This window comes from Simochromis diagramma, unplaced genomic scaffold (assembly GCF_900408965.1).
Source record: "Simochromis diagramma unplaced genomic scaffold, fSimDia1.1 OVJJ01000481.1, whole genome shotgun sequence".
Lineage (NCBI taxonomy): Eukaryota > Metazoa > Chordata > Actinopteri > Cichliformes > Cichlidae > Simochromis > Simochromis diagramma.
The window spans coordinates 3,217,898-3,243,841 of NW_024386898.1; the positions used below are offsets into that span (position 1 = coordinate 3,217,898).

General features: G+C 39.3%; 1 protein-coding gene across 3 annotated transcripts; it reads left to right on the forward strand.

Annotated features, from left to right (window-relative positions):
* Positions 1 to 226: 226 nt before the first annotated feature.
* fam204a (family with sequence similarity 204 member A) lies at positions 227 to 16,435 on the forward strand. 3 transcript variants are annotated; one of them, XM_040034552.1, is made up of 8 exons: positions 227 to 583; positions 875 to 968; positions 1,817 to 1,847; positions 2,098 to 2,203; positions 3,720 to 3,809; positions 14,091 to 14,200; positions 14,383 to 14,465; positions 14,599 to 16,435. In XM_040034552.1, exons 1-7 carry the CDS (start codon positions 368 to 370, stop codon positions 14,432 to 14,434), a joined length of 699 nt encoding a protein of 232 aa, XP_039890486.1. In that variant the 5' UTR covers positions 227 to 367; the 3' UTR covers positions 14,435 to 14,465; positions 14,599 to 16,435. The 3 variants fall into 3 exon arrangements, with proteins under 3 accessions (XP_039890486.1, XP_039890485.1, XP_039890487.1); XM_040034551.1 differs by having other exon boundaries at positions 14,383 to 16,434; XM_040034553.1 differs by having other exon boundaries at positions 228 to 583; positions 2,101 to 2,203; positions 14,383 to 16,434.
* Positions 16,436 to 25,944: the final 9,509 nt, after the last annotated feature.

Here is a 25,944-nt window from a genome sequence, read left to right on the forward strand (position 1 = left end):
TGTAAAGCTTGAGCTCCTTCGGAGCTAAAATACCTCCTTACCCGAATACTAGGAAAATATTAAGGAATATGTTAAATAAAACCTGAACTTCTTAAAAGTTGTTCCTACCAATGCAGCCAATAAGAGGTTGCTTTTAGTCCTCGTGCTCCACTGTTTAGCAACAACGCTGATTGGACGTTGTGCTCAGCGCCGTTTGCGATCAGCCAATCGGTGCCGTTTAGCAGGCAGCGTCGCAGTGTTTACCCGGAAATGACAGTCGTTCCTAACAACTGTTGTGGAAATCTGTAGTTTACCTATTACGGACCGTTTAAAATACATTGCAATCATAAATTACCCGTATATGCTGAATATAATCTACTGATTCGTTATGTACAGCGGACTCCTGCCCAGTGGTTTAACCGAAGACGACCTCAGTTCAGATGACGAGGAGGACAAGCCGGGTGATTTAGAAGACGAGAAGAGGGAATTTGAAAAGGGCTCTGCTAAAAACACATGCTCGCTGGAGGAGTCACAATCGACTCACACTGCAGACAGTGACTCTCCGACATGCAGTATGCCTGGCATATCCCAAGAAATGTGGCAAGTATGTTGTATTGATCTTATTTTTCATTCTAGGTACAGGCTAACCTCTTTGGTTTTAGTGATGCCTGTATAAATGAAGCTAACTCTGAAAGTTAGCTTCACGCTAACTATCTCTAAGTTTACATTTACTATTGCTGCAGTGCCCCCAGCCCAGCTCAGACTTAAGCTAACGGTTCATCTGAAGTGAGAAAAGCAGGGTTTTGAAGCCCTCTTCGTATGTCACATCTGTACAGCTGCAGCAGAAAAGAACCAAGAGTAGTGATGCTGTATTCACTTTGTATGTGTCTTTAAGAAATTCCAGGATCTGCGGAGGAAGAAAGATGATATAAGGATATTAAAGGTCACAGAAGACAGAAGAAAAAGGAAAAGAAGAAAGCGAAAGAAAGGTAATGTAGTTCTACATCCAACAGATGGGGGAGTTTTTGTAGTTTAGTAGTTCCAATATCAATATATTGGCCAATATTAGTACCTTACTCTGCTCTGCTGCAGGTGCTGCAGATACTGCAGAGCGTTTTGGAAGAAGTGAAACTTGAGTAGCTCTGCTGGACATACTGTGTGAAGACAGTGTTTATAAAATAAGCACCTTTTATAGCAAAATGTATTTATAATACTGATATATTTGTGATAGGCTAGTGATAGATTGGTTGATAATATTGGCCAACTAGTTCATCAGTCAGGCTCTAATTGTTTGCACATTTTTCCAGTGGACAAAATATTGGTCAATTTGTAAGAAAATAAACCTTTGTATTTGATAGAAACTTACCTTAAAGGTAGTACACATGGTATAGCTAACAACTGAAGTAATATCAGGGGTGCCAAACATAAGGCCCGGGGGCCAGACAAAGATTCCAGTCCAGCCTACTGGATGTCTTTGGAAAATCTGAAGGAAGATGTACATTTTAACTATATTGTCATACATTTTTACAGCTCGGTCTACTGATAAAGACTTCTCCCGAAATCATTCATACTCCCCCAATGTAATGATGTTAAACAATTAAACGACAGTGTAATTGCACTATGTTGAAACTGCACTTCTTTTTCTTATATTGAGATAGCTCAGGTGTTGCTTATGCAGTTAAACTACTACATAAAGGGGAATTTCACTGGTTTGGCCCACTTAAGATCAAAGTGGACTGTACGTGGCCATTGATGTAAAGTGAACTTGACAGGCAGACTCATACAGAAGAAACCTGCGTATCATTAACTTGTTTGTTTTGTGTGTGTAATTTCACAGGAGCAGAAAGTGGGGAACCTGCAGAAACAAGGTACTGTTACACAACATTACAGACTATGATTAGTCAGGTAAAGTGAAGGATGTTTCCTTTCCTGTTTGTCAAACTATCCTTACGGGCAAATTCCTTACAAAATGCTGTCGCCACAAAGTATGAAAAACACATAGATCTGATTAGAAGGGTAACAAAAGAAATACAGTCAAGTTAATAAAAAGATGGACACGAAATATGTCTTATTGCAATGTTGGTCTACATGAGCATTAACAGACATTTCCTCTGTCAGCAGAGAGCGTCAAGAGGAGCGGGAGAAGCACTGGGATGAGCTTAAGCAGTATTTTGGTGTAAATGATCGATTTCATCCCCCTGCATGTTCCAAACCCCCTCCGAAGGTAACAAAGACTGCCTTCCAACTTATCTTCTGAGGTTTAATACTGTGTCTGTCTTAGCTGTTAGAAACACCTTCACATCCTTTGTGTTTCGTTGCCACTGTACCGTCTCATTGTTTTACGTGATATGACATGTGGATTAGGGGAACCTTTATAATAACTCAACCTGACACTGAGAAGTACATTGGGGATTATGCTCAGCTACGTTTAGTGATAAGATTAGGGTGAATCTGCTTTCTAGCGTGGTTAAGATTCAAGTGAGATGTAGGATTTTTTTTCTTCACCAGCAAAAAGACTGAAAATCCAAGTGTTGCTTGGCAGAAGATGAGATGGTTACAGCCTCTGTGACTGCAGCTGGAACAAAGACAAAAATGTAAAACTGAACTTTCTTCCATTTGAGTGCATTTCAGCTCTTAAAGATGACCAAACCTTTAATGCAAAACGATTGCAAATTGCTAATGAAGCAAAAATATTTGCAAGCTTGATGAACATTACGAGTGACCCAATGAGTGGGAACTGTTCTGATTTCAATGTGAAATCCCTTTAATGATTATTTTGGAGTATTTTGTGCTTAATTTATCTCAGCAGCATAAGATTGAGGGTTTTTTCTTTCTTTTTTTTATGAATTTAGCCTCATTTTGAATGGGGTGCCAAGCTGGATGTAACAGAACTTGCCACATTATCATAATGAGGTTCTCTTTCATCACTCAAATGCAGATCCTTGTAATTAATATATTATTTCGAGTCTGGCAAGTCTTTCAAACAATTTGAAGTGAGGTAATTGAGGAAAAACTATATCACAGTTGCCAGATGTGATTATTTATCTGGCAGCAGCTTCTCCAAACCCTAACCTTAAACACAGTTCACAGCATAAACGATGATCGTCTGTCCGTTTGAGTTCTGCTTGTGAGAAACTCCCGGTGATAACTGAGTTCACGAGTCGGATCGGGTACGTTCAGGACATTGAACTGTAATGAGCGCACTAAATCAGAGCTGACCAATCAGAGTCAAAAAAATAAATAAAATTCTGCGTTTAAAAACTTGATGTTTACTTTACTGTACTTTTACAGTGAGTCAACAATACATCAGAGGGGACACATTAATAATTGCAGTTTCTTTCCAGTGTATCTTTTTTTTTTCCACCATGATGAAATTTGGGGGGGCTGAAGAAATCTGGTACTCGGCTCGCTGAGATAGTCTCATCACAGCAGAACTGCCTTGCCATCAGTGACCGGGGGCTTCTCGGCACCCCCCTCTGCTTAGGCCTGTAATGGAAATGTGTAATTAAAGAGTCACATTTATGTTTGGTAATCTCCTGTAGCATTTCTAAGATTTCCCCACTAATATCCAATCAAAAAGGTTTTCATTTGTGAAGCGAAATCTACATATTTGTAGTAATGGCAATCATATTAAAAATAAGGCCCTGGGGACTTTTGAAGTTACTCTTTGATTTTTTTTTTCTCTACCCCTATTTCAAAAAAAAAAAAAAAAACTGATTTTTTTTTCCTCTCTTCTGCAGTCCGGCCTAGAAAAGAGCATAGAGAGGGCCATAGCTGAAGGGGACATTGCAAAGGCGGAGGAGATGAGCGACAGACTCGCCACTCGAGAGGTACGTTGTGCTGATAAGAGATCTTTGGGGTGCTCCCGCTGTGACAAATCAGGCTAATGGATCCGTGGCCATTTCTGCTGCAAAGACATAGAGGAACAAAAACACACGCAGACATCCACCATTCAGTCCTGCAGCTCTTTTCCATTGAGTTAATGGAAAGCCCTCCCCTTAGTTTTGAAGTGCGGCAGTGTCTAAAGGACTTTTGGCTCTGCTTTTTAATGAAGGGTACATTGCTTTCAAGCCAACTGTTAAATCATTCTCCAGGTAAGAGTTTCATACCTTTGAAGTGTACATGTCCCTAAATGCAGTGCCTGAAGTTTTGTAACTAACCGCCTTGGCAGGCATCAAGGATCAAGTGGTTTGAAACTAATTTAGCATAAAATGTAGCCCACACACACATAATTGTGGTTAAAAAGACATACAGCTGCAGCGTTACTTCTCCGCCAGAGCATCAAAGTTAAACTTCTTTGTTTTATGATGCATTTTGCTTACAGCGTCGCATGAGCATTTTCATTTTGTAATAGTGGCAACAAAAAGATGGAACAGGCTCAGGTTTTCCTGGCATCTGAGGATTTCAATTTGGAGTTATAAGGTGGGAGGGGCCGTCCATTTAACGCTGCTCAACAGAAAAATTAAAGTTATTTAAACGTGGTGCTCAAAAATGTAACTTTTACTCTCATGTTCACGTAGTGGACGGCAGCTAGAGCCATTACTGGCTTCGCTGTGGAGAAGAAACATATGAGGTGCAAATGATGTGATTTCTTTCGTTAAAAAAAATCTGGATATGATTCGATTTAAAGCAAGTAATCGAAAAACAAATTGCAACCAGAACCTCTTGAATGGATAAGGAGGTTTCTAAATGAAAATATCAACTGTGCTAATTGTGTGAGCATTACATTTGTGACCTAGTATCTCCATTGTGTAATAGACATTGGTGTGCAAGCATTAGAGCCCCTTCATATTTCCATTCTAACTGCGAGCAGAGTGATCGAATATGAGGGAGTTAAATGAAAGCTCTTGTGAGTGGCACCTGTGCTGTACTTTCAGAAAGCCTCTTAGAGCGCTGGTGGATTGGTTTTAGCCTGAGCTGAGGTTCTCGCCTCCCTGGCACCTGCCTTGTGTCTTGCCAGAGCCGTGATGGGACCTGACAGCAGTTTGGCAGCCGCAATTCATTGTTAGGCAGTGATAACTTCATTTCAAGAGAGTATAGATTTGACTATTTTTAAATCCCTAAATGCTAGCTGATGCAAAGTTGTACAGGTTTTCTTTCGAATACAAAGACAAGCAGTCCTGCTCATAGTTAAAAAAGAAAAAAAAAATGGGAGAGAAATGGAAGCTAAAAGCCAGAAAGTTTAAGGGATTCTGAATCAGTTATAAAGGATTATAGTGTATATTAATGCAGTCTGTATTTCAGATAGCATTTAGGACCAGAGTGTTTGTTTACCGCCTTCCTGTTCACGTTGACGGGAGCACTGTGACAAACATTTAGAGGATCAATAATCTCCGCTGTGGCCAGAATCAATTTCAAGGTTATAATTGAGTGGCTCATTTGGCACAGAATTGCTTAGATGTTTAATTTGTTTACGGTCATAACATCCTGACATGATTGTGGCAGGCTTTTCACTCGAAGAATAGGAACAGGTTTTCTACGCGAAAAATGCAAAAGCATTCCGACAGCTGTGAAGAACTAAAGAGGCCTGTTTGTCCCTCTAGGCATTGTTTTGTGAAGAAAATGCTGGTACATGTTGGATGACAATGTTTCAGAGTATTTTCATCCTCAATCTAATGCATTCCCACTTATCTCCTCAAAGCAAAGGGAAATAGAAGAAAGATAGAGAGCTTGCTGTCAGAATCCCCTCTTTTGTAAGACAGAAATGTTTGTTTCTGCTGTTTTGAGCTCCCACAAATCAATTAATGATTTCCATTTGCTCTACTTCCTTTCTTACGTTTTTTTAATCTAAACATTAAAACAATTTGGTAAAACCCTGTTTTGAAGGCTCCTTATAAATTCTGAGATATGTTTTCTTTCATCTGTCAAACTTCTAAGACACGCGGCTTGGATATTGCAGGTTGTGGGTTTTTATTCTCATTACAGTTTTTAAATATGTTTCAAAGCTGAAAGCCTTTGTTTTTAGATTAATTTGTGAAGACATGCTCAGATTTTTAAATAAACATATTACCCCTCTAAAGAAATTTTTATTATTGTCTACAGTGCATTTCCAAAGCTTCCTAATGTAGTTTAATAAATTATACAGACAGTTTCTTTTCTCATAAAGATGCCTGTTGATCCTCCTCGGCGCATTTAGATTTCTTTTCACATGCTTTAGAAGACACAAAACAATGTAAAAATCTCCTTGCCTCTAAAGTAGTCTTAATAGTTCAGTAGATTAAAAGGTGCAAGTCCTCCAATTAAGACTTGGTCTCCATCCTTTGATTACTGCACATTATTTTACTCTGCAGCAAGCTGCGTACGGGCTAATTAATTCTGTAATTAGCATAACAAGAAGTGACAGACACATACACTATAAACGGCTCAAAGCATGTCATGAGGCCTGATAGCATCCAGCAGCTCATATTTAGCAGATTGATTTTTCTGTTCCTGGTAAATGAGCTAGTATGAAAAGATTATAACTGATAAGTAGTAAAGAAAATCTTATGTTATCTTATGTTTATCTGTAGTCACTGTATCAAACAGGATCAAATGCAGTAAAACCAAAGCAATCAAAGGGTTATACTTACTTTTTCACACGACTATAAGGTACTGAAATCTACTCAATTTCTACATCTAACTCTACTTTTTGACTGGGTGCCACTTTAGCTCACATGGTCAGACTGCAGCGGCCCAGATTTGAGTCTGACCTGTTGACAAAACCCCCCAAAAGCTTAAATCATCCATTAAATCATCAGCATCACACAAAACATTCAAAATTACTTCTGGAATTTGTGTGATTGTGATTTACATGTAACAGGAAGAGCAGTGGACCAACGATTGATCCCTGTGGGACACCATAATAAGGTGCTTTCAATATCTAAATAAATATGATTTAAGCTATCAGGTTATCACACTCAAAAATTTTATATCCATCCATCTTTTCTATCCACCCTACTTGTTAACGATTCAGTCCAGGGCCGCAGGGGTGGGAGCCTGGAACCTATGCTGCGTGTCATTCGTTGGGAGTCAGGCACACCTCTCGACATGTAGCCAGCTTACTATTACAAATTATTCTAAGTCCTTTGAAGGGTTATTAGAACCATGCAATTTTCGGAACAATGACTACTTATTCTATAATGACTGTACTCTAAATCGGACACTAATGTAAACTACTGTCTTTGCTGCACTAATCCACATTCTCATTGTAGTACTTCAATCAACAGGAAAAATGAAATATCTATTTTATTAAACAGAACCACTGATCTGTTTTTGAATGTATCCGTACATTTGCTTCATATACAGTAAGTGGGTATATTTCTTTACAAAAGACCATCATGTTGTGTTAGCCTTTTATTGCCCCATGGCTGTCATCACAGTTATTAGAGTGGCATTAACATTTCAAAACAGAAACTCTCTGTAGTCTGCCACAAACATGGATGTCGGGTGTATTTCATGACTTGCAGGAGCTTAAGGATATGAAAAATGAAAAACTATGTTGCATTGCTGCTGGCCTCACCATCAGGATGGAAGCAGCCCCATGTACATGGCCACAAGTACAAAGAAGGTGTCTTAAAAGACAGTTTTTCTTTTCAGCCTATGCCCTGCAACAGAAAAACCACCAACAACAACAAACTATGCACGACCCAGTATGTTTTAGACCAGAGGCTGACCGGCATTGAACTTTTAAGGCCTATACTGGTATTTGGTGATTTAACTGGATATCGGAACTGCTACATGTAGTCCGGATTGACCTTTTGTCGTGGAGCTTTCTTGTTATGCCACTTTGAGCAATAATAACGTGTTACATCCAAACTGTTTAAAAATGAATCCCTCCTAATAGGTCGTATTGTAATTAGCCATATGAATATGTATTAACTGGAGCCATTTATAGTTTCTGTAGCTTTTGAATATGCGGATGGTTATAACATCCCTCATTATGTTCTAGCTTGCATTTCAATAGTGCAGCTGCTGAAAGGAAAAGCCCCACTGTCCTTGAAATCTACCCTTTGGAAAGCCTCGCTTAAACGCTGTGAAACAAAGGTGGCGCGGCATTTTGTCAGAGGAGACATGGTGGCTTAGTTGAAACAAAGAGCTGAACTAAGAGTGTTTCATGATATTTATGTTATTTAACACCTTTTTTCTTCTCGCCACCTTCCCCCCGCCATGCCCTGTGTTTGTAATCAAAAAATTAATGAGCGGCGCTTTTGTGGAAAGTAGGCTTTATCAGATTTTGACTTTCCCCGCCCCACATCAGAGAAGGAGTCTGACTCCGTCTCCCCTGCGAGCCCCCCCAGGCCACCTCGCAGAGAGTTCAGGGAAACTCTCCTCTTTGTTCATTTTTCCTTCAGCATAAGCAATTTATCACTGAATGAACTTTTATTGTATCTCTGGATGACTCACATTAAATTTTCGCCCATTAATTTTGAAATGGATTTTGAAATGGGTACTAAGCTTTTATCAAATGCCTGGGAATCTCATTTGGATTATTGTATTTCATTAATTACTTGATAGACAAAGCATACTTTTCAATGTAGATTTGTGTGCTGTTTAATTAATTAGCATGTTTTCTCTTTTAATTAAAGCCATTTTTTTTAAATTAAAGCCCACAGCAAAACACATATATAATTTGTTTGTAATTAGGCCTTAATTGGTGGTAGTGGAAGCTTAGCACCCTTGGTTTCTTTTTTCATGATTGCCATTTTATTGCCAGTCACTCATTAATTAAACAGTTTTTTTTCTAATTAGCTTATAAAACTGTTGATGGCATATTATTGTAAGTGTGAGTTCAAAGCTTGCTAATAAGCCTACCCTACTCAGAGGAGGCGAGATAATGAAATGGCACAAAGCAGACGAACTTTCAGAGATTTTTTTTTTTGTCTATTCCCTAAAGATGACATGTTGTATGTATCTAGGATCAGATTACTAGAAAAGGAAATGGAGACATTGCTGTTCTCCTGTGCCTTCCCTGAAGTGCCATTGTTTTTAGCTTTCCGTGTAATTCTGTTTGTCAAAGAGGAGGCAAGATGACAAAAAGCTCTAATGAGGCTGCCCCAAAGAAAACTGACACTGTAGTGGGAATATAACAGCATGAAGGTGCGTGCTATGATATTCTGACTGTATTATAATGAAAACAGTGACACATTGTAATTGTTTATCCTTCATTATTAGACATTGACAATCAGTGATTTACCTTTTCTACGATCACTGTTAAGCACCTAAGAAAAGCTATGGCAGGTTGTCCATTACATAATTACTTTGTTTGCTATTGGAGAACAGTAACAACATATTCTGCTTACATTAAAAAAATTAGATATTTTACTCTATTATTTTAATTTCCTTCAACTTTATAGTCTGGCTTCACCACAGAGTTTTTCTGAACTAAGTAAATGAAAACCCCAAATAACAAAAAATGGCCAAAACATCTTTTATTGGTGGTAACTAATTCCACATTGCACTACTTCTTTTTATAAAATCTAATGTATTGATAGATTAAACTGCTCAGCAGTATGTACAATTAGCAGCCTTTTGGCTTTATGTTGGACGAAATCAATTTGAAGACAAGTGATGGACAAAACAGTCTTTTACATCAACAAAATAATCATTTGTTTCAGGAGTCAAACCAGCAGGTATGAACAAATGTATCCTTTTTAACAAAGTGCAGCTGTAGAGCAAAGGCTCAATGCATCTTTAATAATAAAAAGCTATATTTCCTTATGTAACATTTGATTTCTTATATTGGAAAAAAAAAAATCTTAGTTTGTGTAAGTCATTTGTATCACTTTGAGTCGTTTTCAGAAATAATGACAGTATCTTTTCCTTTGTGTTCTGTAACAATAAACTGACTATCATTGGGTGTTGACCTGGCCCTCCAAAGGCCTAGTACAAGTTAGACTTACTGTGAATCATGTAAATAATCTGTAGACGACTTGATAATAAAAACAGCAGCAAGAGAGCACCTCTGATTCTAGGGTCGGATTTTTTATTTTACCTCAACCTATTGTTTCACCTTGGAGATTTAAATAACGGACTAACTAAATAAAATCTCGTAAAATCTTTTCTTTTGAATACGATATGGGTGGTGCTGATTGACCCCTCGATCTTTTGACCTTCCCTGTCCTGCTGCAACGCTGAGGCTAAGAAGCCAGAGACACGTATTTCTTCCCCCCTCCACCTCAGTCCTAAGAAATTATGGTGAAATAACACACAAGCTGCCTAATCTGATATTCATTCCTTTCTTATATAGCCCTGCTTTCCAAAGTTGACTAAGGCCACATTATTTAGGCATTAAGGTAGTGTGATAAGGGAATTAGGCTGGTCATTAATCGTTTACACGTCAAATGCAGCAGAGCAGCTCGGGGAGGTGATTTAGTGAGGCAAAGCCATATAGCCCTTGTTAATCCACCTCTCACACGTTTTAATTGGAAGAGGCTTCCTGGATAGGAAATTTATGAATGGATTTAAGGCCATTTCTTCCTTAAAGCCATCATTTATTTCATATTGTTAATAGGAGCTTTAACACTTTATCCACATGGAGACGTATTTTTCTCATCTCCCATTCAGCTATTGTCTTTTTGCACTGGCTGGTTAATTGCCACAGTGTTTTTATGATCCCTGTGCTACAAAAGGAGGGACGCAGCGTAAAACAGACACACAAATGAAAACAAAGTGTGAAAGCGTTATTATGAGCAACTTTGTGCGTGATTTCCACACACGCAATGCAAATTTTGACGTATTTATTTTTTGTATCAAGGCCCCATGTTTGGGTCTCTGCTTGAATCTCCATGACGACCCAAACATGGATGAACAGAAAACGGCACTATTGACTTAACCCTCCTAGTGGCCTTAAGCTGCTGCTGCTGCTGCTGCAGTGCCAGCATTGTGCAGGCTGAATTTTTTGCCTTCAAATCTTCCAAAGGTCAGAGAATTAATCCTCTGAATAAACCTTGTTTTTAGCAGGGCTGCACACAGGCCACACAGGAGAGAGAGGGAGAGAGAAACGAGGCACGGGAAACATGCATGTGATGGACATTTAATTGTACATTAATATGTGGTGGAGTGGGAAGAATTGCCTTTTAGGAGCCACATAAACAAAGAATGCAGGAGGTTTTCCTGTCTCCTGCCTTTATTCCCGCTTTGTACTTCCATTCTTATTTTTCCCCAGCCTCTGATGTGAAAGGATTTGGCACTAAGATGCACGCAAGGGGAGGGGGGAGGAAAAAATCCTGAAAAGTGGATCAAAAAAGTAAATGAAAAATAATGTCATATTACTGAAAATATGAGAGGCTAATTTGTGCCGACTTTTTGCTAATTTTGTTCTCGCCACAGAAAGAGGAGCCGTCACCTGCTCGGCGCCACAGCGCTGACAGTGCCAGTGATCCATGAAATAAGCTGCCGCTGGCTTTGTTCAGATAAGAATGAACAAATCTGCACAATGTACTGCTCTCGGAATCTCATTTTCATACTTGCATGCAGGCTAAAAGAAATAAGCTGTTTGCAGGCTTGATTAATCAGACATTTGAGGGGTTTTTTTTTTTGTCTCTTTGATCTGTTCTGTCTCCTAGGTAACTTGGTTGACATTAATGTTGAGCCCCAGTAAAGACAATCAGGGAGTGTAGACTAAACAGATATAAAAAAAAGAAACAGGGAAAATATTAAAGACCTTTAATGCTTTAAATGTAGTAAAGGCTGTGTTGTGAATTTAAAAGAGGGGGAAATGAGGGCCATGGAAGTGGGTTTTAATTTTGCTTTTGGAATGTTCAGGAAGGCGTGTTTTCAAGACCTTTTGCATTTCAAATGCAACCCCACAGGAGAGCAGGTTAATGTGGGTAATCCTCGTGTAGGCAAAAAGAAAAAGCTCTGTCAGTAAATCTCCAAATTAAACCATTTAGCATCATGCAGTTTCGTTTGATTTGCTCCCAGAATGAGCCAGTGTGGCTTTCCTTTTTTTTTTTTTCCTTTACAAACACAGAGAGCAAGAGCTGTTCTCAGATTTGTCAACAATTTAATAAATGTGTGGTTTATAATCTCAGCATGCATCAGAGCCACTCAGAAGCATTTAGCACCTACGCTGCTCTGCCAAGAAGCAGGGAACACCCTGAAGTGGTTTTATCTGCTCGCAAATCTACTGCAAATGTTTGAGCAACCGTCCCCCCTCCTTGTTATAACTCTCTTAAAGAGGAGAGGGGAGGAGAAAAGAGGAGAAAACATGATTTGAGGAATTTAAAACCTATAAAAATGGCAAAGAACTGGAGAACTGTCATAGTATGTACGCTTCAGGTTATGCAGACGCTCTCACAAATCTTCCAGTGACTGTATAGATGAATGCCTTGAGGGCCCAGCCGGAGCCCAGTACTTGCAGCCAGCCGGAGCCCTTATCTTAAATCCAAGCAAAGTACCATTAATCTTTTTGAAAGACCTTTATGGCTTTTAATGTATCCCAAATTAGAACATTTTACACCCTTGGTTCCTGAAATATGGTGATAAAAAGCCTTTAGAGTTTAATTTTTCCTGCCTGCTCGCTCTGACCTGCTTAATCCCAGCATGCATTAGGAGATATTTTAGTTTCAGTCTTTCTAATAAAGTTTATCCCACTTAATTATAATTGAAACATTTTTTTCCAGCAGGTCTTTTTTTTTTTTTTTCAAGTGGCGCAGTGGTGGCACATTTCTTCATTACCTTAAGACTTTCTTTCCCCCTTGATTGTACTCTGAATATTACAAAGAATTACCCAAAGGTTTGGTGAAATTGTTCCAAGTTGTTTATCAAAGTTTGCCTTTGCTTGAATAATAAACCTATCTCAGGAGTGAAAGAGGGGGCAGGATTTTTCCCTTTGTTTCCTGTGCTTCTGTGTGACTGGGGTTATTGGGATTATTCTGCTTCACAATACACACATATGTCTTCCCTGGGATTTGAATGTTTGCCTCTTACAGTCACGGTCATTCTCTTCACTTCTGATTTCAGGGACTGCCTGCATTGCTCCAAAAAAAAAGTCTCTTTTACAATTGGAGACGAGTGGAAAACGCCTTTGCAACATTTTTGAAGTGGAGGGGGGGAGGCAGCACAGCTGACATCGTCTGTCATTGTTTGTTTAGTATTTCATTTGCACATTAAAAAAAGGATCTAAAAGAAACAGCATTGAGAGGATGGAGGGGGAAAGACTGTAAACTCTAAGCTGAAAAACACAGCTCTTAAAATACATCAAATATATAGTGATGAGAATTTTATTGAAACAGTGCTCATGTTCAAAAAAATAAAACTACACTTTTTGTTAATATTTGTAGAGACCTGTGCATAATATTCAGCTTTTAGTTCTCTACAACATCTAAAAATTCTTTGCCGTCCTCGAAGAAAAAATGTCACATTTAATCTATCATCTAAAATGTGAGAGAGCCGAGTGACTTTATTCGCTACTCTTTGACAAAATACAAAGATATTGATATTTTTTCCACTTTTCTTTGTAATCTAAGCAGGTGTTGTCCCTACTTCCAAGTTTAGCATCCATTTAGAAAGTGTGTAAGAAGCTTTAGCTGCTCAGATACATCAAGGAGGGTTCAAATCCTCAGTAAAAACAGGAACATCGAGTCCTGCTACAGACCTGACTACGCAGGCTTTGGGATAATATATAAAAACAGAACACGTTGAAGCAGATTTTCTCCATTATGATGGGGCAACCCGTCTGCCATGTACCTTTTAAAAAGAGCTGCTCACATATTGACTTCATTTTTTAGTTTTTTTTCTTTTAAATGCTTCATGACTTGTAAGATATTGTACATCTCAATCATAGAAATAAGCAGGTGTTTGCTGCAGAAGTATTGTTGCATACATGTAAAATAGCATTTATTCCTACTGAATGAAATATATAATGTAGGCTTTCGTGGTCACATTCTGTCAAATATGTTGCACTCAGTCCTGACGTCACATATCGCCAGACTTGCTAGACTGCAGGATTGTACGGCATTCACGTGTCGTTTGGTTTAATGACAGTTTTGCTGTGGTGTGGAGGAGGCATCGCAGGCAGCAGAGACTTCGACAAGAAGCCACCCTCACACATCAGTCAGAAGGGGCTTTTTTCTTGCCACAGACTGATTTTCATTCTCTAATGAGCCTCTCCTCTGTCTGCCTCCAAATAGATGGCCGTGAAAATCGCTCAAGCTGCTGATTGCCGTGACTTTGTGCAAGGCAAACAGGAAGAGGAAGCTTTGAGGGCAGCGCAGAAAAGGAAGAAGCAAATAGCCTGGGGGTATGACGTCTGTCTCTGGTCTCATGTTTATGTTTGCCATCATTTCTGCCATGCGCGACCACTCTGGGTTCAAGTACAGTTAAGATAAAGCCGCCGAAGCCTGAATTAGCTAGTGTGATTGAAGTTGATGGCTAAAATGTATTCATAAGGGCTTCAAAGTTTTTTTTTTTTCTGTTTTGCAGCTTTGAGGCGAAGAGGCGGTGGGAAACCAAAAGCAACATGGGCTACATGTGAAAAACACGGAGGAAGAAGAACAAGACTTTATGTGTGTGTGTGTGTGTATATATATACATATATATATGTGTGTGTGTGTGTGTATATATATACATATATATATGTGTGTGTGTGTGTGGCAGACTGATCATGTTTCTTCTTATAATTTTTTGTATATTTTGAAGATTTTACAGCAGCAGCATGGGAGAGGAGAAAAGTCAGCAGTTGGCTGAGAGGGAAAAAAAAAACCCAATCCAAAGAGTAAAAAGGAGGAAAAAATGATGGAGCATTCAAATTAATTCCTAAGGCACCCACTGGTGTCTGCATTGTGTTATTTTTCATTACATTTCAGTGATTTGAGCGTTCTGCCCCCCCCCCTTCAAATTAAATCTGGTGTACATTACTGGATGATGCGTTTATTTATTGCTGTAAAGTGGGTTAATCATGAAGGCGCTCTTTTCTTCTTCTGAGGAAGAGAAAGGAAAGATTAGAGCTCTAATGCAATGTACAGGATAATGTGCGATAGGATTTGGGAGTAGAAAATGAAATTTGGCTGCTGTAAACTGTTGTGAGCAGTCGTAAACTGGAAGTTCGAAGCAGAGGCTTTGCTGCTGGCCCTCGCCCATGCTGGGAGACTCGCTATTGTTTCGGAGCCTGAACAAGAGGCACACGCTGTTTCTCGAAGCATACACTCGCTGCTCATTGTGTGATGAGCTCTCTTCAGCATCTGTAAACTCGTCTAAAAACCGTTCCTCTCCCTCTTACTTTGATCTTTTTTCTTCTTCTGCTTTTTTTTTTTTTTTTTTGATCTGCAGCGCTTGCCTCCGCAGCTACTCAACACTTCTGAAATGCTCATTCAGATTCCAGGAAGTGTTAATTGCAACCAGCAAGCACAATAAAAAGCCGAAGAAAGATAATTACTTTTAGTCATAAAGCTTGATTTTTTTTTATTTATTTTTTTTTTAACCAAACCACTTTAAAAGAAAAAAAAAAGACTGCTTTGCTTCAAGGTAATGAGAATTAAAAATTAATCCACCTAAGTTGTTTGCATTTCACATATTTGAGCACTTTGTCCCCTGGTGAGGCGCGTTCTCATAGGCTCACTGCATCGGTATGGAGTAAATTTAACAAAACATCAGCAATAAAAGTTTTTAGGTCATTATGACGCAAAACACCTGAGCTAAAGAAAACCAAATATGAGCTCGAGAGAACTTGGTGAACTTTAAAAAAACAGGCAACTGTTTTGTACCCTCTCATGTCACGTGACTGTGTCAGAGAAGCTGTCAGTTGGCGGGAATTGGTGCTAATTAAACTATTAATTATCTCTGTAATGAGACACAAGTTAAAACTGTGTTAAGCACATCAAAGTACAACATGGGATTTCTTCACTTTGATGAATGCTATGAAAAATATATCTTGACTGAAGAGTGAGGAAACATCAGAGATGCTTCATTAATGGCAGCAGAATTAGGAAGGAAGCAAAAAAAAAATGTATGGCCTTTGAAAGTTTTTGGATAAGTGCTTAAGCGCGAGACATTTATTACAGGGAATTACTGGATGCAGGTCTGATTATTGCGTATTTCACAAACATTGCAGAACTTTCCAGAGATAAGAGCGCTCCAAGAAAACCGGCCTCCTTTTTTTGCTGCTACAGGATTATAGAACAAAAAACCATCACAGTACGTGGACTTGTATTCATGTAGCCTTATTTTAAAACTAGTTGATGTCAGTGAACATGACCGGTGCTGATCCAAGAGCAGCGCAGCGACGTATCAATAGCATCTCACTTATTAATCTCTTTGAACGCAGCATAATGCCCTGAGCAGAGATGAGTCTGCTTTTAAGCTGGAAAATCCACTTTCCCATCATGTTGAGGAGGTGTTTTCAGTAGTCTCTTACTGGAGGCCAATCTTAGCCCCTGACCTGGGCTGATTTGTCGCGAAACGCAGAGACAAATTCCTTGGGCACATGTCGAACCACTTCTAGGAAAACTGTTGTGTAAAGCAGGCTTTGAAAGAAAAAGAAAAAAAAACCCTCAACAACAACAATCCCATTAAATGGTTGGAAAGCTGCTGTTGTATGAAAGGGAACATATGTTGCTGGTAACAAGACATTGGCGCTATCGCTTGCTGCTATCGCCGGCTGGAAGAGGATTAACTCGGAGGAGAGATCTCCGAGATGCTGCCGATAAAGGCTAGCCACGCTGAAAAACACTTCACACCTAGAGCGCGGTGTAGCTCAGAGGAAGGCGGCTTTGTTTGTGTGTTGTTAATTGTTTTCACATCAAATTTTAGCTGCAGCGGTTTTTGGGGGGATTTGTTTCACACATTTTTTTATTTTTTTTAAAGTTCAGCTCCATTTGGAAACCATTAGTTTCCAAACGGAGTGGAGCTGAGAGCCAAAACACCACTTTGGCATTTCATAAAAGGAAAAAAACCAAGAGTTTTACATCTTTATTATCAAAGTGTGATGTGTTTTGTTTTTTAGTTTATTAGTGCCTCATGTCCTATTTTGTTTTGTGCCTCGAGCCAAAGCAGAAGAGCTGTAACGTGTCAGGTTTTATATTTGATATCACGTCAGTTATGATTGTGTTCTTGCACACAAGCCCCCCCTTTCCCCCACACCTTATTCTCAAAGTAACACAGTGGGAGTGACAGACAGCGTGGATGTTGACATATTCCTTGGCTGATTTAATGACCTGCTTAATTCTGGCACGTCGGCAGCCCTCTCAGATGTTTTGCAGTTTTAATTAGTGTAATCGTCGCTCTCGAAAAAGGCCACAGGGTTGTTTAATGGGTCATGTTTGTCAAGATGCACAGAATTATAACACAAAAGACATGCCATTTATTCAGCGCTACACTCTTAGAGTGATTATGGGTGTCACAATTGATAATTAGAGGAAGAATTGATTCATCCGAAAGCCAAAATGAACCTCTGTGGTGTGAGGAAATTAGTTTGACAGTGTTTGGATGAGCGGTGTTTACACTGCAGTGAGGCGGTGTGGGAACACTTCACCACTCTCCTGTTAACCGAGGCAGCGTGCACACACTTAACCGCTGTTTGTGGACGGGAGAGTAAGGAGGCTGGATGTGACATCTGGAGTAGCGACTGGAAAATTTTCAGCTGTGACCAAACTTTTCATGAAATTATCAATGCACTGTTTCATTCTGCAGGCTCATGTCACATGATAAGCAGAGGTTATGGTTCTGATTTTCAGGCAGCAAAGAACAAAGTTCTCTGCACAGTTCTCTCAAAGTGTGTGAATTAGGTCAGGCTAACAGTTATGATTTATAAAAACTGTTTAAATGCACTTACTCTGCACTAATTAAAAACTATTCTATATTATGTGGGTTACATATACACCCTCTTAATTGTTTCTTAGTTCAAAACTGCTTCGAAAGCATCTATTTTATCATTTAGCCTGACTTGTAGAACAAAAGAATGAAAGTGAACTTTCAATTAATTTTCTCCCTTTGCTATCGCGAAATAAAAACATTCCCACGCACAAATATGCTGAACATGCACTCATTACGTATTCATCTTCATTCTGCAAACCACATATTGCATTTTATCTGAATGAATTATTAACCAAGTTAATGAATATTTCATTTTTCTTTATGGAACCATTTAACAGTCCCAACAGAGGTAATGACATCTTAAGCAGAGCAAGTACCTGGAAAAATGGGGAGGAAATTATGTTTTTGACCAGTTAGGTTATGTCATGCAACATATACAGATATATTGACCTGTTAAAAGCTTTTATTGTAGTCTGATTTTAACAGTGAGCATGTGGTGATTCAACACTCCCCCTTCAGTCATTGTGTATAAATTTGCCTTTAATGTATAACTTGCACTGACCTAACAAAGGATACAGCATGATCTAAAGCAGCCGGAGGGGATTTACACTGAGAAAATGAATTTAATGGTGTAATTAACGTTACCTTGATTTGTCTCAGGAAAGGCCTCACTAGCTCCAGTTTGTGTGGTAATTTATTACTGAGTTCCTATATGAAGAACACGCACCTACAGTACAGCAGGTAATTACAAACACAGGCTTGATTAGAGGACTACTACTCTAAACTACTCTGAACTTGTTAGTGATCAATTAACACTGGTAACACTGTAGTAACACAAGACAGCAGCAATCCCTTCATACTGAGTTAACCCTTATACACAGAAGTCATGTGAACGTTTTACACCAAAAGAATGGAAATAAAGCTGTTTTGTTTTTGTTGAAAAAATAAATATATACATATATATATATATATATATATATATATGTATACATATATATACATATATACATATACATATATATATACATATACACACATATATATATATATATATATATATTAGGGGTGCAACGATATTCGTATCAATATTGAACCGTTCGATACAGTGCTTTCGGTTCGGTATGCATATGTATCGAACAATACAACATTTGTAATTTATTTGATCAATTTTCCTTCTGACGATGCTGTCTGTGTTGAGCGCTCAGTGAATCTGTGTTCGACTACTCCGCCTAGGCTGCACTGTCGAGCGCAGATCCACTGAGCGTTCAACACAGACAGCATAGTCAGAAGGAAGAGCGCAGGGCAAGCTAGCAAGACAGAAGTTAAGCTCTACTTGCAACATTCAGATCTGGCGTTTGGAATTATTTTGGTTTTCATGTGACGTATGACCCTGAAGGTAATCGAGTCATGGACTAAAGTAAAACAGTATGTTGGATGTGCCATGCAATGCTCAATTACATTGGTGTTAACTAGTGTGTTAGCGCAGTTAGCTCGTTAACGTGTTTGCCGTCTAGCCCCATGCACGGAGCGATCGGCGGTAGCTCGTTAACGGAGATTTGCCGTGTTGTGGGGTTAAGGTCATTTCAACGAGATTAACCTGAAAGCACTAGTGGGAACACAACGAATATGACTGCACATTTACGCCAACATCATCCTAGTGCAAAGACAAGTGGAAGCAGACAAAAAAAAGCAAGCATGCTACTAACTTTAGCCGAGTCATTTAGACAGCTGTTAGCACATGATTCTCCTTATGCTGCTGAGAATATAGCCCAGAAGAAGCGGATAGTATAGCTTTTATTTTGGAAAGAGCCATTTCTCTGTAATAAACTCTCTTTTCCAAAGATGAGTGATTCCTCAATCAGATACAGGGCTTGCAATATCGCTAGCCCGACGTCCCGGGGCTAGCGATTTTTTCAGTCGGGCTACCAAAATCTATCTCTTCCCTGCCCGTCGGGCTATTGTAGGTAAAATATATGTCAATGCTTTTGCATTCTTTCAGAAATGTAGCTGGGTAATTATGTCATTGGCATCGGTGAGCCACTGTCAATATGTGACATATTGAAGTCGCGTTTGAATTTGCGCTTGTTTTTTTGCTTTCACTTTGCAATCGTGCGAACTGTGTATAGAGAGCGACAGCACTGATCTGTGAGTGATGATAATTTGTGCACCAATTCCTCTGACATCGTCTTATTAATCGTTAGCTTACTATGCAAACATGACAAGTGAAATCTCGCGCAGCAAGTTTAAACATGTGAGAGGTTGATCGCGCAGAGAATCGCTGAGCTTATGTGAGTGAGCGTGTAAAAGCATTTCAGTTCTGCTGAGCCAAATAAGACAGGTCAGGGTGAAGAAGTGACAGCCAAAGAAAAGCTTACCACAAAACGGAGAAGTTATGAGAAATCAGACTATAAGGCAAAAAGAAAGTGCAGCTTTATGGTTTCATGGACAAAAGAATTTCTGTGGCTGCAATATGATGAGCTAAATAACCAGGGCTGCACATAAGTGGTCCGCAGGTGCGCATTCGCTGTCAAAATAAAAAACACGCACAAGGGTTAGGGTTAAATTTAAAAACTGTACTTTTGAGTTAAAATATATATTTATAATTTTAATAAATGACAAATTAAAAATGCATGAACATTTTATTTTGTATCGAAAAAATATCGAACCGTGACACCAAAGTATCGAACCGAACCGAACCGTGAATTTTGTGTATCGTTGCACCCCTAATATATATATATATATATATATATATATATATATATATATATATATATACATACATACATACATACATACATACACAGGGAGTGCAGAATTATTAGGCAAGTTGTATTTTTGAGGAATAATTTTATTATTGAACAACAACCATGTTCTCAATGAACCCAAAAAACTCATTAATATCAAAGCTGAATGTTTTTGGAAGTAGTTTTTAGTTTGTTTTTAGTTTTAGCTATTTTAGGGGGATATCTGTGTGTGCAGGTGACTATTACTGTGCATAATTATTAGGCAACTTAACAAAAAACAAATATATACCCATTTCAATTATTTATTTTTACCAGTGAAACCAATATAAAATCTCCACATTCACAAATATACTTTCTGACATTCAAAAACAAATCAGTGACCAATATAGCCACCTTTCTTTGCAAGGACACTCAAAAGCCTGCCATCCATGGATTCTGTCAGTGTTTTGATCTGTTCACCATCAACATTGCGTGCAGCAGCAACCACAGCCTCCCAGACACTGTTCAGAGAGGTGTACTGTTTTCCCTCCTTGTAAATCTCACATTTGATGATGGACCACAGGTTCTCAATGGGGTTCAGATCAGGTGAACAAGGTGGCCATGTCATTAGTTTTTCTTCTTTTATACCCTTTCTTGCCAGCCACGCTGTGGAGTACTTGGACGCGTGTGATGGAGCATTGTCCTGCATGAAAATCATGTTTTTCTTGAAGGATGCAGACTTCTTCCTGTACCACTGCTTGAAGAAGGTGTCTTCCAGAAACTGGCAGTAGGACTGGGAGTTGAGCTTGACTCCATCCTCAACCCGAAAAGGCCCCACAAGCTCATCTTTGATGATACCAGCCCAAACCAGTACTCCACCTCCACTTTGCTGGCGTCTGAGTCGGACTGGAGCTCTCTGCCCTTTACCAATCCAGCCACGGGCCCATCCATCTGGCCCATCAAGACTCACTCTCATTTCATCAGTCCATAAAACCTTAGAAAAACCAGTCTTGAGATATTTCTTGGCCCAGTCTTGATGTTTCAGCTTGTGTGTCTTGTTCAGTGGTGGTCGTCTTTCAGCCTTTCTTACCTTGGCCATGTCTCTGAGTATTGCACACCTTGTGCTTTTGGGCACTCCAGTGATGTTGCAGCTCTGAAATATGGCCAAACTGGTGGCAAGTGGCATCTTGGCAGCTGCATGCTTGACTTTTCTCAGTTCATGGGCAGTTATTTTGCGCCTTGGTTTTTCCACACGCTTCTTGCGACCCTGTTGACTATTTTGAATGAAACACTTGATTGTTCGATGATCACGCTTCAGATGCTTTGCAATTTTGAGACTGCTGCATCCCTCTGCAAGATATCTCACTATTTTTGACTTTTCTGAGCCTGTCAAGTCCTTCTTTTGACCCATTTTGCCAAAGGAAAGGAAGTTGCCTAATAATTATGCACACCTGATATAGGGTGTTGATGTCATTAGACCACACCCCTTCTCATTACAGAGATGCACATCACCTAATATGCTTAATTGGTAGTAGGCTTTCGAGCCTATACAGCTTGGAGTAAGACAACATGCATGAAGAGGATGATGTGGACAAAATACTCATTTGCTTAATAATTCTGCACTCCCTGTATATATATATATATATATATATATATATATATATATATATGTCCCGCCTATGTGTGGTTGAATTGGATTCTACATATATGTGGCCCATGAATTACAGTGAGTTTGACACCCCTGGCATACATTCACTGACTTTATTAGGTACACCTGTTAAACTATCCATTAATGAAATCAGCCAATCACTGTGCAGCAACTCAATCCATTTAGGCCTGTACACGTGGTCAAGACGGCCTGCTGATTTTCAAACTGAGCGTCAGAATGAGAGTTAAAAATTAGTATTTCAGAAGCTGTTGATCTACTATGAACCGTCTTTAGGGTGTACTGATAATGGCCCGAGAAAGAGACAACGTCCAGCGAGTGGAAGCTCTCTAGACAGAAATGCCTCGTTGGTGTCAGAGGACAATGGACAGACTGTTTTGAGCTGAAAGGAAGTAACAGTAACTTGAATAACCATTCCTTTTCTCTACAGTTCGTAGGCTACAGTAGTAAAGGCCACTCCTGTCAGCTAAAAACAAGAAACTGAAGCTACAATCCAGATGGGTCATCAATCCTGTACAACAGCAAATTGGAAAAATGTTCCCTGATCTGATGAGTCTCAAATTCGACATAAACAAAATGAAAGTGTGGATCCATCATTCTTTGTATCAAAGGTTCGGGCTGCTGGTGATGTGGGGGATATTTTCTTGGCATACTTTGGGCCCCTAAGTACCAACTGAGCATCACTTAAGCACCACAGCCTATCTGACCATGTGCATCCCTTTATGACCACAGAGTACCCATCTTCTGATGGATGCCAGCAGAATAACGTGCTATGTCACAAAACTCAAATGATCTCAATCTGGTTTCTTGAACATGGCAATGAGTTCATTGTGCTCACTGTCACTGTACTCAGTCACAGCATGTTTGGGATGTGGTGGAGGTTCAAATCATCTGGCAGCAACTGCAGGATGCTATCATGTCAATTTAGACCAAAATCTCTAAGTTAGGTTACCAGCACCTAGCTGAATCTATGCCACAAAGAAATTAGGCAGTTGTGAGGAGTCCAGCTTGGTACTAGCATGGTGTAACTAATGACGTTAGTAGGTAGCATTTATGCATAGCATATACAGTAGTAAAATTACCGCATAGTATAGCATATAACATGACATATAGCAATCTAGCATAGCCAATAATAAAACAGAACAGCATAATATAGATTAGTTTAGTAGTGACATATTTTAGAAGAGCTCTTTACTGTTAAACATGTAAAACAGCAGTTTGGTGGTAGAACTAAAAAAAAGCGGTATAATTACTTCCTTGTATTAGATATCCATTATAGTAATCTAAAAACTGATGCTAATAACAGCTGAGTTATGGCTCACAAAATACTGCAAGTATAGCCTAAAATGTGTGCCTGTGCATTTTAGTGAAAATAATGATTCCCCCCCCATTATGGCAAATTCCACCTTAACTTTTCGTCACCTCTAGCTTTAAGACTAACCCGAGCTGTCATGTTGACTCCAGATCCTCATTTATGCACTGTTGTCTCATCAGTGCAGTGTTTTATGAGCACCAGTGTTGTCATGTTGGAGGCTTGTCTAACAGTCCGGGCAGGCCCGATGAGCAGGGAACCAATTTGCGTCCAAACCCCAAGGAACTCCAAACTCTCCCAAGTAATTCCCTCTATTCCGACTCGTTAAAACCTTGTCTCGACACAAACAATAGCAACGCTTTGTAAAAGTGACTTTAAAACCTCTGCCAAGCATAATTTATCATTTGAATGACAATAGACCACTTAGCACTGCTTAAATTATTTCTGTGCTCTATCTGCTACTTGACTGTCTTTGTGTTGTAACAGCGGACGATCATTAACGCCACAGGGTGATGTGGTGCTCGCTTATCACAGGCTCGGTCCTCAGAGTTTACTTTAGATAGAAACTGCTGGGCCATGACAGCAACAGCTTGTTTTTTATTCCAAGACTTGTCTAAGTCATGACTTATTATATTTAAGTGTAACAGAGTGAACAATTCAGAAAGTAAAATTATACTTTGAAAGAGGTTATGTCATGTGAGAGGCTTCATATGATTAATTTATCTTAAACATTTTCAAATGGCCGGGGCAAAGAACAGTCTTAATCATGACAGCAGGAATGAGGTGCAGAGAGCAGGGGAGGATAAAAAAACACTACTGACTGAGGAACTCAGAAATAAAGGCAATCTCGCTTCAAGTGATTTTATTCATCTCAAACTGACATTAATGTGGAAAGATAACGCGTGTTGAACTAATAGAGGAACGTGTTTACATCTGGGGTTCAGTTTACTGAGATCTCGCTGTTACGGCCAATGAACTGTTCTACAACAGATGTTGTGGAATCTTCTTAATTTTCTCCATAAATTTCACCCAAACTTTTGCTGAAGGTGAAATTTGCACACTAATAACAAATCCCACAAACAGCAAAGCTAACAATGAATTAACGCTGCTAGCGAGGGCTTCATTCCTCTGTGCCACAGAGCTCCATTGTGCTCCATTAAAAACACATCAGTGAGCCACACTGTTCCTTCATTACAATAAACATACTCTATAGTATATTTTGGGTACTCTGCATACACCTTCCTGCTGCTGAAAAATACTCACTAAAGCACCAAATCCAGATTAGTCCACCACTGAAAATAGTCCCCAACAAATTCACTATTTACCCCGTTTCGTGTAACGTTTGCAGTAAACTGAATTGTTGAATTACATCTTTAAAGATTTACATCTTCAGAGGGGGAAAGATCAGTTGGATCTGAGAGTCATAGAGAAGTATATGTAAAGTATTGTTGGCTTATTTACTTTCTTGCTGAGGGTGAGATAAAAAGCTCAAAAATACTCCTTTGCCTGTCCATTCTGAGACTAAAGCCAAGATTGTTTTAAGCTAGCATGAAGACTGAAAATGCTGAAACATCAGGACTGCCTCTGTATATGTATATGACCCCAGTCACACATGGTTGCTAGGGGAAAAAGTGTATCCGGTAAACAGTTACTGGATGAGTTGCAAAAACAGTGCCATCCTAAAAACCTCCTTGTGATTGCTTAGGTTGAAAACAGACTGCTGCAGTTGCATGAAAGGTGCCGACTTGTCTGCAAACATTCTGCAGTTTATTCTCCATGTTGTAGTGAAACTTGGAAATTTGACACACACCAGAAGCAGAGAACATTCACCTTCAAAATAAAAGCTGTACCTTACTGCTGCAACCAACACAGTTCAAAAGGTGCAACTTTTACTTTGAAGGCAAACCAAATCTGTTTACAGTTTGTATTGCTCTCGTCACATTTTCACTACCACTTGGCACGTGGTAAGTGTTTGCAGACACATCCCACAATCAGTGACCACTTTTCCCTAGCAACCAGCAGATGCCAGGGTGTCACTGACTGGTCTTTGGGCTGGTTTGACTGGGTGTTTAAAAATCGATTTCACAGCAACTGCCAGCAAGTGGTTGCAAGATGGTTACTAACTGGTCTCTGAGATTGTGTGCCTGGAGCCTAATGTGGTATTTATGTTGCCCTGCTGCCAGCTTTCATTTAGTATGACAGCAATATCATTCTCTAAAAACAAAAGCACATGTTGAATTTTGCTTCAGGGTCAGTAGATATAACCTGTGTTAGCTCTTATGTCCTATTGACATGATTAAGGACAAAAGCCTAACAGCAGTTCATATGTGCTTTAACAATACGTATTTTGCATATATTGTTAATGAATTTCAATTTCTGATTTGAAATGCTCATCATTAAGTGACCTAACAGTTAAGTATCATGTTCAACAGCAGACAGGTACCAAATTCCTCCACCGTGTAGCTTCGTGGCCCATCGTTCCCGTCTTGTTCTCCATACAGTGATAACTGCCATAATGAGATTTGCCATTAAGA

Coding starts and splice junctions, on each gene's coding strand:
- fam204a (XM_040034552.1), top strand. CDS start 368: ATGTACAGCGGACTCCTGCCCAGTGGTTTAACCGAAGACGACCTCAGT. Junction 2,204..3,719: donor GTTCCAAACCCCCTCCGAAG/GTAACAAAGACT, acceptor TCTCTTCTGCAG/TCCGGCCTAGAAAAGAGCAT. Junction 3,810..14,090: donor ACAGACTCGCCACTCGAGAG/GTACGTTGTGCT, acceptor GCCTCCAAATAG/ATGGCCGTGAAAATCGCTCA.